Below are 16,158 nucleotides of genomic sequence, written 5' to 3' on the forward strand. Positions count from 1 at the left end.
ACTGCCTCCAATGCCTTTATATCCTTCCTTAAATAAGAAGACCAAAACTGCACACATTATCGAAATGCAGTCTTACCAATAAACTATAACTGAAGCATAACATCCTTACTTTTAAGTTCAATTCCTCTCATAAAGAAGAAAAGCATTCTATCAGCCTTCTTAATAACTTGCTGTACCTCACAGAATCACACAGTGCAGAAGAGGCCCTTTGGCCCATCGAGTCTGCACTGACACGTGAGAAACACCTGACCTACCTAATCCCATTTTCCAGCACTTGGCCCATAGCCTTGAATGTTATGATGTGCCAAGTGCTCATCCAGGTACTTTTTAAAGGATGTGAGGCAACCCACCTCCAGCACACTCCCAGGCAGCGCATTCTAGACCGTCACCACCCTCTGGGTAAAAACGTTTTTCCTCACATCCCTCCTAAACCTCCTGTCCCTCATCTTGAGCTTGTGTCCCCTCATGACTAACCCTTCAACTAAATGAAACAGCTGCTCCCTATCCACCCTGTCCATGCTCCTCATAATCTTGTACACCTCGATCAGGTCACCCCTCAGTCTTCTCTGCTGCAACGAAAAAACAACCCAAGTCTATCCAACCTCTCTTCATAACTTAAATGTTTCATACCAGGCAACATCCTGGTGAATCTCCTCTGCACCCCCTCCAGTGCAAACATCCTTCCTATAATGTGGCGAGCAGAACTGCACACAGTACTCCAGCTGTTGCCTCACCAAGGTTCTATACAATTCCAACAGAAGCAGTCCATGTCTAAATGAAACAAAACCTGCATAATACCCAGGCTTGGGCTGACAAGTGGCAAGTAACATTCACGCCACACAAATGTCAGGCAATAACCATCTCCAGCAAGAGAAAATCTAACCATCGCCCTTGACATTCAATGGCATTACCATCACTGAACCTCCCACTATCAACATCCTGGGGGTTGACCAGAAACTGAATTGGACTAGCCACATAAATACTTTGGCTACAAGAGCAGGTCAGAGGCTAGGAATCCTGTGGTGGGTAACTCACCTCCTGACTCCCCAAAGCCTGTCCACCATCTACAAGGCACAAGTCAGGAGTGTGATGGAATACTCCCCACTTGGCTGGATGAGTGCAGCTCCAACAACACTCAAGAAGCTTGACACAATCAAGGGAAAAGCAGCCTGCTTGATTTGCACCCTATCCACAAATATTCATTCCCTCCACCACCAAAGCACAGTGGCAGCAGTGTGTACCATCTACAAGATATTCTACAGCAACTCACCAAGGCTCCTTAGCACCTTCCAAACCCACAACCGTTACCAACAAGGGCAGCAGATAGGTGGGAACACCACCACCTGGAAGTTCCCCTCCAAGTCACTCACCATCCTGACTTGGGAATACATCACTATTCCTTCACTGTCGTTGGGTCAAAATCCTGGAACTTCCTCCATAACAGCACTGTGTGGGTGCACCTACACCGCATGGACTGCAGTGGTTCAAAAAGGCAGTTCACCACCACCTTCTCAAGGGCAATTAGGGATAGGCAATAAATGTTAGCCTAGCCAGTCACACCTCAGCCCATGAATTATTTTTAAAAAGCTACCAAGTTGCTAAACTCTGGAATTCCCTACTAAGCTCATTTGCCTCTCTCGCCTCTTTCAAGGTGCTCATCAAACTGTGATTCTTTGACCAAGTTTTTGATCCCCTGTCCTAATATTTCTTTACATGGTTTGATGTCAAATTTTGTTTGATAATGCCCTATGTTGTAGCCTGGGATTTTTTACTGCATTAAATGCACGTTGTTAGGGCTGTTGCTGCTGTTGGCTAGAATACAGACAAGTTTTAAAATTATTGCTGCAAATTTGGATCATAAACTGTTAAATGGCTTGGCAGGGCACCTAAGTGCCATTGAATGCGCATCTTGTGCCATGTGGGAACCCCAAGGACGCTTCTCATGTCCTGAGCAACCATTTGTGCAGGAAGTGTTAGCTGGAGCAACTCAAGCGCCGGGTTTCAGAGCTTGAGCAGCAGCTGGCACCACTGTGGTGCGTCGGTGAGGTGAGCTCAATGTGGATGGCATGTACCATCAGGAGATGGTTGTCCTAGAGCCTAAGAATGGGGACGATACAGACATTGTAATTAAGGAGAAGGAATGTGAAATATTGGATGGGATAAGGACACTGAGAACAAAAATATTAAGAGGTTTAGAATCCTTGAAAGTGGATAAATCACCAGACCAGAAGAAATGTAACCCAGGCTGCTAAGGGAAGCAAAGGAAGAAGTAGCAGAGGCTCTACCCACCATTTTCCATTGTCACTGAATTAGTAATCCAGAGCCCAAGCTAATGCTTTGGGGACATGGGTTCAAATCCCACTGGTAGCTGGTGGAATTTAAATTCAATTAATACATCTGGAACATGAAGCTAGTCTCAGTAATGTTAACCATGACAGCTATCATTGATTTTTGTAGAAATGCATCTGGTTCACTAATGTCCCTTAGGGAAGGAAACCTGCCACCTTACCTGGTCAGGCCTACCTGTGACTCCAGATCCACAGCGATGTGGTTGGCTCTTAACTGCCCTCTGAAATGGCCTACCAAGCCGCTCAGTTCAAGGGCATTTAGGGATGGGTGAAAAATTCTGGCCTTGCCAGTTTCATGCCCACATCCATGAAAGAATAAAAAACCCTCTGGCTACACACATGGAGGCCTGGTGGACTTCTACCATTGTACCGTTCTTTAAACAGGGAGAAGGGGATAGACCGAGTCATTAAAACCATCCAATCTAACCTCAGTGGTGGACAAGTTGTTAGAAAATTTCTAAAGAATTCTGAGTAAAAATCATTATTTAGAAAGGCAGTCAGCGTGGTTTTGTTCAGGAAAAGTAGGGCAGGATTTTCCGGTCCCACCCACTGTGGGACCGTAAATTTCTGCCCGAAATAAATGGACGTTTTGCTGGGCCATCAAATTGTCCATCCCACCCTTGACGATTCCCACGGGTGGGGAGGACCAGAATGTTTAGGCCGTGGTGTCTGACTAACTTGATTGAATTTTTTGAGGAGGTATCAAGAAGGATCGATGAGGGTATTGTCGTTGATGTAGTCTACGTGGAATTTAGGGAGGCTTTTGACAAGTTACTACGTGGCAGACTAGTCAGAGAAATAAAAGCCCATGGGATACAAGGGCAAGTGGCAAGTTGGGTCCAAAATTGGCTCATTGGCAGGAAGCAAAGGGTGATAGTCGATAGATGTTTTTGTGACTGGAAGGCCATTTCCAGCGGCATTCCACAAGGCTCAGTACTTGGTCCCTTGCTTTTTATGGAATACAACAATGATTAAGACTTCACAGAATCAGAGAATTGTTGCAACGCAGATGGAGGCCATTCGGTCATTGTTTATGTACCGACTATCCAAATGAGCAATTCACTTAGTGCCATTCTCTTGCTTCCTCCCCATGACCCTGCACATTCTTCCTTTTCAGATTACAGTCTATCCCCTATTGAATTGAACCTGCCTCCGCCACACTCTCAGGCAGTGCATTCACTTTAAATGTAGGGGACATGATTAAGAAGTTTGTAGATGATATAAAAATTAGTCATCCAATCGATAGTGAAAAAGAAAGTGGTAGATGGTGGGAAGGTATCAATGGATTGTCAGCAAGGCAGAAAGTGACAAAATGCAATTTAATCTGGAGAAGTCTGAGGTAATACATTTGAGGAGGGCCAAACAAGACAAGGCACACACAATAAATGATTGGATACTAAGAAGTGTTTCTCACGTGTCAGTGCAGACTCGATGGGCCAAACTTGGGTGAGCTGTCTCACATACTAGTCAAGCAACAACATAGTGATCCTCACGGAATCATATCTTACAGATAATGTTCCAGACAACACCATCACCATCCCTGGGTATGTCCTGTCCTAAAAACAGGACAGACCCAGCTTAAATGGTGGCACAGTGGCATACAGCCAGGAGGGAGTTGCCCTGGAAGTCCTCAACATTGATTCCTGGCCCCACGAAGCTTCATGACATCAGGTCAAACATGGGCAAGGAAATCTCCTGCTGATTACCACGTACCGCCTTCCCTCAGCTGATGAATCAGTGCTTCCTCCATGTTGAACACCACTTGGAGGAAGCACTGAGGGGGTCAATTATGCAGAATATACTCTGGATGGTGGACTTCAATGTCCATCACCAAGAGTGGCTCGGTAGCGCCACTGCAGACTGAGCTAGTCGAGTCCTAAAGGGCACAGCTGCTAGACTGGGTCTGCGGCAGGTGGTGAGGGAACCAACAAGAGGGGAAAACATACTTGACCTCATCCTCACCAACCTGCCTGCTGCAGATGCATCTGTCCATGGCAGTATTGGTGGGAGTGACCACCGCACAGCCCTTGTGGAGATGAAGTCCCATCTTCACATTGAGGATACCCTCCATCTTGTTTTGTGGCACTACCACTGTGCTAACTGGGATAGATTTCAAACAGATCTAGAAACTCAAGACTGGGCATCCATGAGCCGCTGTGGGCCCCCAGCGGCAGCAGAATTGTACTTGAGCACAATCTGTAACCTCATGGCCCAGCATATCCCCCACTCTATCATTACCATCAAGCCAGGGGGTCAACCTTGGTTCAATGAAGAGTGCAGGAGGGCATGCCAGGAGCAGCACCAGGCATACCTAAAAATGAGGTGTTAACCTGGTGAAGCTACAACACAGGACTACTTGTGTGCCAAACAGCATAAGTAGCAAGTGATAGACAGGGCTAAGTGATCCCAACCAACAGATAAGATCTAAGCTCTGCAGTCCTGTCACATCCAGTTGTGAATGGTGGTGGACAATTAAACAACTCACTAGAGGAGGAGGCTCCACAAATATCCCCATCCGCAATGATAGGGGAGCCCAGCACGTTAGTGCAAAAGATAAGGCTGAAATATTTGCTACAATCTTCACCCATCAGTGCTGAATGGATGATCCATCTCGGTCTCCTCCGGAGGACCCAACATCACAGCTGCCAGTCTTCAGCTAATTCGATTCACTCCACTTGATATCAAGAAACAGCTGAAGGCACTGGATAGTGACAATAATCTGGCAATAGCAATGAAGACTTGTGCTCCAGAACTTGCCTTGCCCCTAGCCAAGCTGTTCCAGTACATCTACAACATTGGCATCTACCTGGCTATGTGGAAAATTGCCAGCTTTGTCCTGTTCACAAAAACCAAGACAAATCCACTCTGGCCAATTACCGCCCACCAGTCTGCTCTCGATCATCAGTAAAGTGATGGAAGGTGTCATCAACAGTGCTATCAAGTGGCACTTGCTTAGCAATAACCTGCTCACCAAAGCCCAGTTTGGGTTCCGCCAGGGCCACTCAGCTCCTGGCCTCATTACAGCCTTGGTTCAAACATGGACAAAAGAGCTGAACTCCAGAGATGAGGTGAGAGTGACTGCCCTTGACATCAAGGCAGCATTTGATAGAGTGTGGCATCAAGGAGCCCAAGCAAACCTGGAGTCAATGGGAATCAGGGGGAAAACTCTCCACTGGCTGGATTCGTACCTAGCACAAAGAAGGTGATTGTGGTTGTTGGAGGTCAGTCATCTCAGTTCCAGGACATCACTTCAGGAGTTCCTCAGGGTAGTGTCCTAGGCCCAACCATGTTCAGCTGCATTATCAATGACCTTCCTTTCATCATAAAGTCAGAGGTGGTGGTGTTTGCTGATGATTGCACAATGTTCAGCACCATTCATGACTCCTCAGATACTGAAGCAGTCCATGTCCAAATGCAGCAAGACCTGGACAATACCCAGGCTTGGGCTGACAAGTGGCAAGTAAAATTCATGTCACACAAGTGCCAGGCAATGACCATCTCCAACAGGAGAGAATCTAACCATCGCCCCTTGACATTCAATGGCATTACCATCACTGAATCCCCCACTATGAACATCCTGGGTGTCACCTTTGACCAGAAACTGAATTGGAATAGCCATATAAAAACTGTGGCTACAAGAGCAGATCAGAGGTAGGAATCCTGCAGTGAGTAACTCATCCTCTGACTCTCCAAAATCTGTCCACCATCTACAAGACATAAGAGTGTGATGGAAATGTCTCCACTTGCCTGGATGAGTGCAGCTTCAACAATACTCAAGAAGCTGACACCATCTAGGACAAAGCAGCCCACTTGATTGGCACTCCTTCCACAAACATTCACTCCCTCCACCACTGACAAATAGTACCATCTGCAAGATTCATTGCAGAAATTCACCAAAACCCCTGAGACAGCACCTTCCAAACCCACGCCCACTACCATCTAGAAAAACAAAGGCAGCAGACACATGGGAACACCACCACCTAGAAGTTCCCCTTCAAGCCAATCATCATCCTGACTTGGAAATATATCGCCGTTCCCTCACTGTCGCCGGATCAAAATCCTGGAACTCCCTCCCTAACAGCACTGTGGGTGTACCTACACCACATGGACTGCAGCAGTTCAAGAAGGTGGCTCAGTATCACCTTCTCAAGGGAAATTAGGAATGTGCAATAAATGTTGGCCCAGCCAGTGATGCCCACATCCCGTAAAATGAATTCTTAAAAACTCCACCAGTCCCCTGGCAGCACCTCCATATCTTAGGTGGATTGGAAGATTGTGGTCAGAGCTATTGCACTTTCCATCCTTGCTTGGCTCAGTGGCCAAACGTGCTTCCCATCCAGACTAGGTGACTTTTTTATTTTGAGTCCTGACAACTTCTTAAGTATCTCTGATCTCTAATATCGCTACTCTCCCCTCCTTTACTGTTACACTGGATACATCTCTTCTCCAGTGAAGATGTTGCAAAGTGCTCATTTTGGCCCTCAGCCATACCCTTCACTTCCTCAAGAAGAATTCCTTATTGATCCCTAACTTTTCCAAGCTTCTCTTGACTACCTTTTTACTATCTGTATATTTATAAAATACCTCTTGATTCCCTTTTGTGTTAGCTGCTAATCTTTCTCTTTTTGTTCCTCTCATTAACTATTTTAGATCTCCTCTGTACTCTCTTATTTATTTCTCTGTTGCATTATGAATTTTATATTTGTCATAAGCCTCCTTTCTCTGTTTCATTTTAATTTATACATCTTTAGTCATCCAGGGAGCCCTAGCTTTGGATGCCCTTCCTTCTCCCCTCATGGGAATATGTCTACTTTGTATCCGAACCATCTGTTCAATGTTCAATTATTGATTTGCCTTTTAGTTCCAACCCACCTGGACCATATCACTTTTCAAGTTACTGAAGTTAACACTCCTCCAGTTAAATATTTTTATGATTGATTATTCCTTGTCCTTTTCCGTAATTATTTCCATACCTGATGCTATTTATGATCAATGTTCCCCAAATGCTTCCCCATTGAAACATGCTCCACTTGCCCCCCTTCATTTTCCAGAACCAGATCCAGCACTGCTTCCTTCCTCATTACGCTGGAAACCATCCCCCCCCACCCCGATCAAGAAAGTTCTCTGATCTTTGGCTTTTACATTGCTACTTTCCCAGTTTGTATTAGGATAATTAAAATCCTCCATTATCATTCATCTTTTTTTAATCTTTCTGTAATTACCTGCATTGTACAAAATGCTAGAGATATGCAGCAGTCTACCTCTTTAAGGATAAAATGTTAACATTTCAGGTATAATTTCTTCTTGACAATGCATTTTGGTGGAATTGTCTACTAATATATGGTAAAAATAATCTTTCTACTGCATGGCTTACTCTATTGCAAAGCTGTTGACATCTACTTCAAATCAAACAATGACTTGAAACCAAGAGTGGAAAATATTTGAACCGGAGCTCGTTTTAACTTTTAAAAATGATAAGGTGGATGATCCTGGGAACTAAATTCCAGGGAGACATTGGCACGCTGGCTGTAAATCCCAGGAAAGCCCACTTAATGCAAGTCAAGTTCGTACTTTACACTATCGTAAAACATTGCTAAGTGAATTAGAGCTAATGGACCGGAAATGCAAGCAGTTAGCAGGCTTTCATTTTTCCAAGTGTTGGTCATAAATCATTAGCTTCCCAACCGGAGGCTTCAAATATTGGCCTCAAATGATAACCTGCCTGTCTATATTGGCCAGCTTTTGCCAATTTTTGGATGGGTTGCCAATCAAGATGCTAAAGCAGTTGTCGTTGTTATGGTCATCCTGGCCTCTTGCCCATCCTCCATTTTAATCGCTTCACTATTGGTGGCTGTGCATTCATCTGCCGAGGCCCTAAGCATCGGAATTCTCTCCCAAAACCTCTTCCCTCTCCTTCATCCCTTACAACTCCCCTGAAACCCTCCCTCTTCGTCCACCTGTTTTAATGCACCCTTGACCTTATATGTAATTCGGTGTCAGACTTTGGTCAACAACACTCCCATGAACCTTGGGACATTTTACTATGTTAATGGTGTTATATAAATGCAAGCTGTTGTTATTGTTGCTAAGCAGCAGCTGAATGCGCAAACTTGGAATGCGGTAGGGTGAAGAGATGATCGAAGAGGCAGAACAATGTACACAAATGCACTGCTAACATTTGGATATAATAGTGCATTTGTGTACATTGTTCTGCCTCTTCGGAAAGCAGAAATGACAACGTGGAGAGAGATTTTCCTGCATCCCGCTTTCCAAGCTGACAGGAATTGGAAGTAATCGCCAGGAAAATATAAATAAATGAAAACATATTGTGGAGTGGATTTTCTGTAGAGTGTGGCCTATTGTATGCCAAAGAATGAGGCAGGCAAGAAACGTTTCATCTTTGGAGTAGCGGACAGTCACTGGAGTGCTGCTTTGGGCTGCATTAGGGTGCTTCAGTTGGAGTTTGGTGAGAGAGGGACTTTTAAGGGTTAGTTTCTATCTAAAGTCTAATCTTTCTTTAACTGAGCAACTAACTAGAAGTTGCTCTTTAGTTTGGGAGAAGGTGAATTTTAGCCCAGCTTTAAAACAGGGGTTATACAGGCTCTGTTTGCAGCTGCAGCTAGTAAATTAGTTAACTGGCTTAAACAGGTTTTCAAAAGCTAGATTCAGACAGCATAAAAGCAAGCCTGTGTTTGCAGGGCTGTGTTTGTCTGCACTGGAGCACAGCTTTGGGCTGCATTAGAGTGTTTCAGTTGGAGTTTGGTGAGAGAGGGAGTTTGCTGAAGAGGGAAGGAGATGATCCTTTCATTTTCTACCTTTCCTCAGTAAGAGTGGTGGCCTTGTTAAGTATGACCTGGTAAGCATTTCTTCTGTCCTTAATATCCTCTAAACTAGAGGAAATAAAAGTAAAAGGAGTAATGGCAGGACAGCTCAGCCAAGTGGAATTCTCCTCCTGTACAATGTGGGAAGTCAGGGACACCTCTAGTGTCCGAGGGCAGCCATGTGTGCAGGAAGTATCTCTAGCTACAGCTACTCGGAATCTCTATTTTGGAGCTGGAGCTGCATCTGGAGACATTGTACAGCATCCACAAGGATGAGATCTTCATGGATAGCACATACAGTGAGATGGTGACACCACAGGCAAAGATTGCACAGGCTGAAAGGGAATGGGTGACTGCCAGTCAGAGTAAAAGCACTGGGCAGGTAGTGCAGGAGTCCCATGGGCCCATCTCCCTCTCCAACAGATTTTCTGCTTTGGATACTGCTGGGGGAGATGGTTTCTTAGGGTAATGCAGCAAGAGCCAAGTCCGTAGCACATCGAGTGGCTCAGTTGCACAGAGTGGGGACAAAAGAGCGGGAGAGCAATAGCGATAGGGGAGCAGTTTACAATTCAGCAAAGGAGGACCAAGAGGTTGATTAAAGGGGAAAAATAGAGTATAAACCTGCAAGGAACATCAAAGCAGACTGTAAAAGCTTCTATAAGTATGTAAAAAGAAAAAGATTAATGAAGACAAATACAGGTCCCTTACAGTCTGAAACAGGAGAATTTATAATAGAGAACATGGAAATGGCAAAGCTATTAAACAACTACTTTAGTTCTGTCTTCATGGAGGAAGACACAAATAACTTCCCAGACATACTAAGGAGCTAAGGGTCTAGTGAGAAGGAGGAATTGAAGGAACTTAGTATTACTAAAACAATAATGCTGGAGAAACTAATGGGACTGAAAGCTGATATATCCCCAGGGCCTGATAATCTACATCCCAGAGCACTAAAGGAGGTGACCATGGAAATAGTGAATGTGTTGGTTGTCATTTTCCAAAATTCTGTAAATTCTGGAACAGTCCTGGCAGATTGGAGGATGGCAAAGGTAACCCCACTATTTAAAAAAGGAGGGAGGGAGAAAACAGCAAATTACAGACTAGTTAGCCTAACCTCAGTAGTAGGGAAAATGCTTGAATCTATTTTAAAGGATGTGATAACAGAATACTTAAAGAATATCAACGGGATTAGACAAAGTCAACATGAATTTATGGAAGGGAAATCTTCTGGAGTCCTTTGAGGACATAACTAGCAGAATAGATAAAGGAGAACCAGTGGATGTGGTGTATTTGGATTTTCAGAAAGCTTTTGATAAGACGTTAGTGTGTAAAATTAAAGCACATGGGATCGAGAGTATTATATTGGCATGGACTGAGAATTGGTTAACAGACAGGAAACAGAGAGTAGGAATAAATGGGTCTTTTTCAGAGTGGCAGGCGGGTGACTAGTGGGGTTCCTCAGGGATCTGTGCTTGGGACCCAGCTATTCACAATATATATCAATGATTTGGATGAGGGAACCAAATGTAATATTTCCAAATTTGCTGACGACATGAAACTAGGTGGGAGCAATGGGGAGGGTGTTAAGAGGCTTCAAGGAGATTTAGACAGCTTGAGTGAGTGGGCGTTTACATAGCGGCTACAGTATAATGTGGATAAGTGTGAAGTTATCCACTTTGGTAGAAAAAACAGAATAACAGATTATTTAAATGATGATAGATTGGGAAATGTTGATGTACAAAGGGACCTGGGTGTTCTTGTACACCAATCACTGAAAGCAAGCATGCAAGTGCAGCAAGCAGTTAGGAAGGCAAATGGTATGTTGGCCTTTATTGTGAGAGAACTTGAGTACAGGAGCAAGGATGTCTTACTGCAACTGTACAGGGCCTTGGTGACACCCACCTGGAGCATTGTGTGCAGTTTTGGTCTCCTTACCTAAGAAAGGATAAACTTTGCCATAGAGGGAGTGCAGCGAAGATTCACCAGACTGATTCCTGGGATGGCAGGATTGTCGTATGAGGAGAGATTGGCCCTACTGGAGTTTAGAAGAATGAGAGGAGATTTCATTGAAACGTATAAAATTCTGACATGGATGAACAGATGGGATGCAGAGATATTTTGTCTGGCTGTGGGTTCTAGAACAAGAGGTCACAGTCTCAGGATATGGGCTAGACTATTTAGGACTGAGATGAAGAGAAACTTCTTCATTCAGAGGGTGGTGAACCTGTGGAATTCTCTACCACAGGAGTCTGTGGAGACCAAGCGGCTGAATATATTTAAGAAGGAAATAGATAGATTTCTGGACTCTAAAGGCATCAAGGGGTATGGGGAGAGAGCAGGAGTACAGCGTTAAGATAGAGGATCAGCCACGATCATATTGAATGGTGGAGCAGGCTCAAAGGGCCAAATGACCTACTTCTGCTCCTATTTTCTATGTTTCCACAGTACAATTTGATTAGAGTTTGCATGTAACAATACTGCTTAAAACCTATCACTTTGACAACGCTTTTGTTCACTTGATGTCTCCTCATGTGGAACGATTTCAAGTGTTTGTCTGATGATACCCTTGTGAAGCACCTTGGAACATTTTACCATGCTTAAGGCGCTATATGAATTCTGTTGTTATTATTTCCAAGAATTTAACCATGTCAGATGATAAATGGGGATCTGATTGGCTATCTCCTTTGTCACACATAGTTTCTAGTATATCTTATGCACACAGTAAGTTGCATAATAATGTTTTTTAATGTTATTAGTGGACCTGCTGTCACGAAGCTGAAAGACAGAGGGCGTAGTTCATACCACTTTAAAATTGCAGCGGTAACAAGATCAAAATCAGGATTGAATCAATGGCTCAATTGTTTTTTAATTTGTTCTTTCACAGGATGTTGGTGTCACTGGCTAGACCAGCATTTATTGCCCATCTGTAATTGACCTTGAGAAGGTGGTGGTGAGATGCCTTCTCAAACTGCTGCAATCCAGGTGGTTTAGGCACACCTGCTGTGCTGTTGGGAAGGGACTTGTACCTCTTCCAGCATTATGACATACACAGTAAATGGAAGGGCACCAAGGAGTGCGGAGGAACAAAGGGATCTAGGAGTTCAGATACATAATTCCCTGAAAGTGGCATCACAGGTAGACAGGGTTGTAAAGAAAGCTTTTGGCATACTGGCCTTCATAAATCAAAGTATTGAGTATAGGAGTTGGGATGTTATGGTGAGGTTGTATAAGACATTGGTGAGGACAACTTTGGAGTATTGTGTGCAGTTCTGGTCACCTAACTACAGGAAGGATATCAGTAAGATTGAGAGAGTGCAGAGAAGATTTACTATGATGTTGCCGGGTCTTAAGGAGTTGAGTTACAGGGAAAGATTAAATAGGTTAGGACTTTATTCCTTGGAGCGTAGAAGGATGAGGGGAGATTTGATAGAAGTTTACAAAATTATGAGGGGTATAGACAGAGTAAATGCAAGTAGGCTCTTTCCACTTTGATTAGGAGAGATAAACACGAGAGGACATGGCTTTATGGTGATAGGGGAAAGGTTTAGGGGCAACATTCGGAGGGACTTCTTCACTCAGACAGTGGAGAGAGTGTGGAACGAGCTGCCATCTGACCCGGTAAATGCGGGCTCACTCTTAAGTTTTAAAAATAAATTGGATAGATACATGGAGGATTATGGACTGGGTGCAGGTCAGTGGGATTAGCAGAATAATATTTCAGCACAGACAAGAAGGGCCGAATGGCCTGTTTCCTCTGCAGTAGTGATCTATGGTTCTGTGTTAAAATGTGACCTGTTTGGCAGGTGCTTAAGATGCATGAGGTAGTTTCAAGAAGTATGTGGGATGACAGGAAGAGGCAAGTGTGGCCAAGAATGGAGCAGAGGCAGGTTTTGATGGTGTGAGTGCAGAGTGAAATATGGTGCAGTGGAGTGTTCCATGCTCATCTACCCACCACCTGTCCAACATACACGATAGATGAAGAACCTACCAATATTGTTTTAGAAGGGACTTTGTGCTTGTAACTCGCAGCGTATTATTCTGCTGTTAATAAACAGTTATATATGAACTCGTTTTTCCCTTTAAAACCCCCAAACAAAATAATTGTTCTAAACAGATGTGTCATGAGGTAAATAAGAGGCGGATTGGTCTCAGATCAATTCGAAAATCTGTTAGTGGTTGTTTCCTGTTGCTGTGGAAGTTTCTTCATAGCTTGACAGGTTCTTGTAAGTCACCATTTCCACTCTAAGGTTAGAACAAGCTAACTGGCTTTCTTCTCTCTTGTTGATTTTTCTTAAGGCAAAGCAGCAAAGTTTGCAGGGGGAACACTTCAAAGTAGGTGATCCAGAACACTTACACCTGCACTCTCAGGAGACATATAACCCTTCACTAAGGGGCCATTAATAGGTACATGCAGCAGGCTGTGGAGAGGGTTGTTAGACCTTACTGTCTACCCCTATTCTGAGGCTACGCTCGCACCCTGGTGACCCTGAGATGGAGCATGTGGTGTCCACCAGTACACTTTTCACCTTCTGCAACAGTGGCCAGCTCAGGGACTGGAGTGCATCATCAGCCCCAGGAACAATGTTTTAATTGAATTAGATAAGTTTCCTTCAAAGTTTTGTCTTCTGTTACAGTGCCCTTTTAAGTCACTCTGTTAATTGTTTACGTTATTGGCTTATTGCTTATTTAAAAGAACATATAACCTTTCACTACATTTTGATTTTGTTACGGTTTTCTTCCATTTCAGACTTTTATAAACAGCGTGATTTACCTGCACTTGTTTCTGCCCAACATATTTGGAGGACCTATATGCAAAACAGGGAACCCAGTGACTGATGATATAAAACTTATTGATGAATTGGTAAGTAAGTGGAGCCAATCTCGTAAAACCCTGTGACTGTTTAGTAATTTTTTTGACAAAAAAAAGCAAGTGCCTGTTTTAGCACCTCTCTTAAAAATGTCCCTAAGCGCTCTCCAATGGATTTTCTTTGAAGCCCTGTCGCATGGTGAAAGTAGTAACCGTTTGTGGCACAGCAAGATCCCACAAACAGCAATGACCAATTATTCCCTTTTTTTTATGGTGCTGTTTAAGTTAGGAGCGGGGCACACAGGCTTAATTCAATCCTCATTTCCAAGTGGGTAGATTCTGACCTCATTTAATAGGATATTTTTATTTTGTATTATGATTTGCAGTAAATGAGCAAAATTTAGGCAAGCGGGGGGTACAAGAGATGTAGAGTTGGTGTGAGCAGGGTTTATCCGGAGTGCAAGACTTCCGTTTCTTCGTTCTGAGGATGTGGGCATCCTTGTCAAAGTTAGAATCTATTGCCCATCCCTGTTGCCCTTTGTCTTGAACTGTTTGATACAGCTGAGCGGCTCACTATACCACGTTAGAGGGAATTAGGAGTCAACCTCATTGTTTTCGGGCTGGAATCACATATAAACCAGACTGGGTTAGGACAGCAGGTTTCCTTCTTAAAAGGATATCGGACTGGTGTGTATGGGGGACACAAAGCCGTGGCATACAGCACCTCCACTGGCGGGAGGATGTAATTACAGCGTATCAAGTTTGCCTCCGCTGATTCCATTATAAATGTGGGCATAGGAATTAATAATTGGGAAACAGTGTGACAGAACCATGACAGCAGGAAGTAAGGTTTTATAGCCAGGAAGAACATGCAGACATAAGATTTTTAATAAACTGATATCCCAACTTCTGGCTCCATTGGTGAGATTTTTACCCTTTGGATCAGGAGGTTGTGCCTGCAAGTCCTACCCCAGAGTTGAGCCCTAAATGTAGGCCGACACTGCCAGTTCAATACTGAGGGAGTGCTGCATGCACTGTTGGAGGTGTTGTCTTTCAAATGAGGCATTGAACCATCTGCCCTCTCAGGTGGGTGTAACAGATTCCATGGAGCTATTTCAAAGATGAGCAGGGAGTTATCCCTGGCCTTCAGGCTGATATTTACCCCCTAATCAACATCACAAAAACAGATTGTTTGGTCATTATCTCACTGCTGATGGTGGGAGCTTGCTGTATGCAAATTGGCTGCTGCGTTTCCTACATCACAACTGTGACTACACATCAAAGTACTTCATTGGCTGTAAAGTATTTTGAGATGTCTTGACGTTGTGAAAAGTGCTACATAATTTTTTTTCGCCACAAGCCGTGCAGTCTCTGGGAGAGGTGTGTTTACTGCTCACATTCTGCAAAGTTCTGTAAAAGAGAAACAGCCTTCCTGTAAGATGGTATTTTGAGATAAAATGCAGTGGTGGAATTATTGAGCTTCTGCTTTAGGCTGAAATCAATTCTGTCGTCAGCCAAATTTGTTTCATTCGTGTCACACACAGTCTCTGCTAATGAAGTCAATTCCCAATGCCAGTGGTCTGTGCAGCGAGCTCCAGTCCAAAAGCAAACTTGCAGGTTTCCCTTGTAAGCCGAGGATACTTGGATTTACCAAATGCCAGGGAGTATACTTTCACATTGCCCAGAAACAAATCATTCAGCCCAACTGATCTGCGTCAGTGTTTATGCTCCACATTAGCCTCCTCTCACTCTACTCATCTAATCCTATCAACATATCCTTCTATTCCTTTGGCCTTACGTGATTATCTTGTTTCCCCTTTAATGCATCTATGCTATTCACCTCAGCAGCTCCTTAGGATACCGAGTTCTACACTCTAACCCCATTGTTTCTCCTGCCTTCCTCTTTGGGTTTATTAGTGACCATCTTGCTTTTATGGCCCCTTGTTTAGGGTCTCCGCCACAAGCAGAACCACCTTCTCCACCTCTACCCTATCAAACCCTTTCATATTAATGAAGATTCTCTATCAGGCCCTCCTTTGTTTTTCTTGAGATTAAAGCCTCAGCCTGTTCAGAGTTTTCAACACCTGAGTCACGGGGAGCTCAGTGAAACAGAAGCCGTGAGACGTGTGAATACATTCCCCGAAATGCTGGAAATCCGAACCGAGAAACAGGAAAAGTTGTA

The 16,158-nt window shown here is 43.9% G+C and overlaps 1 protein-coding gene across 3 annotated transcripts in view; it reads left to right on the top strand.

The window, feature by feature from the left end:
• The window catches only part of kitlga (kit ligand a), a 184,274-nt gene that overhangs the window by 36,229 nt on the left and 131,887 nt on the right, over positions 1–16,158 (top strand). For all 3 annotated transcript variants that reach the window (XM_041216398.1, XM_041216399.1, XM_041216400.1), the window contains exon 2: positions 13,917–14,030. In XM_041216398.1, coding sequence (XP_041072332.1) covers positions 13,917–14,030 — 114 coding nt within the window. The remainder of the gene's footprint in view (positions 1–13,916; positions 14,031–16,158) is intronic.

This window comes from Carcharodon carcharias, chromosome 21 (genome assembly GCF_017639515.1).
Source record: "Carcharodon carcharias isolate sCarCar2 chromosome 21, sCarCar2.pri, whole genome shotgun sequence".
Lineage (NCBI taxonomy): Eukaryota > Metazoa > Chordata > Chondrichthyes > Lamniformes > Lamnidae > Carcharodon > Carcharodon carcharias.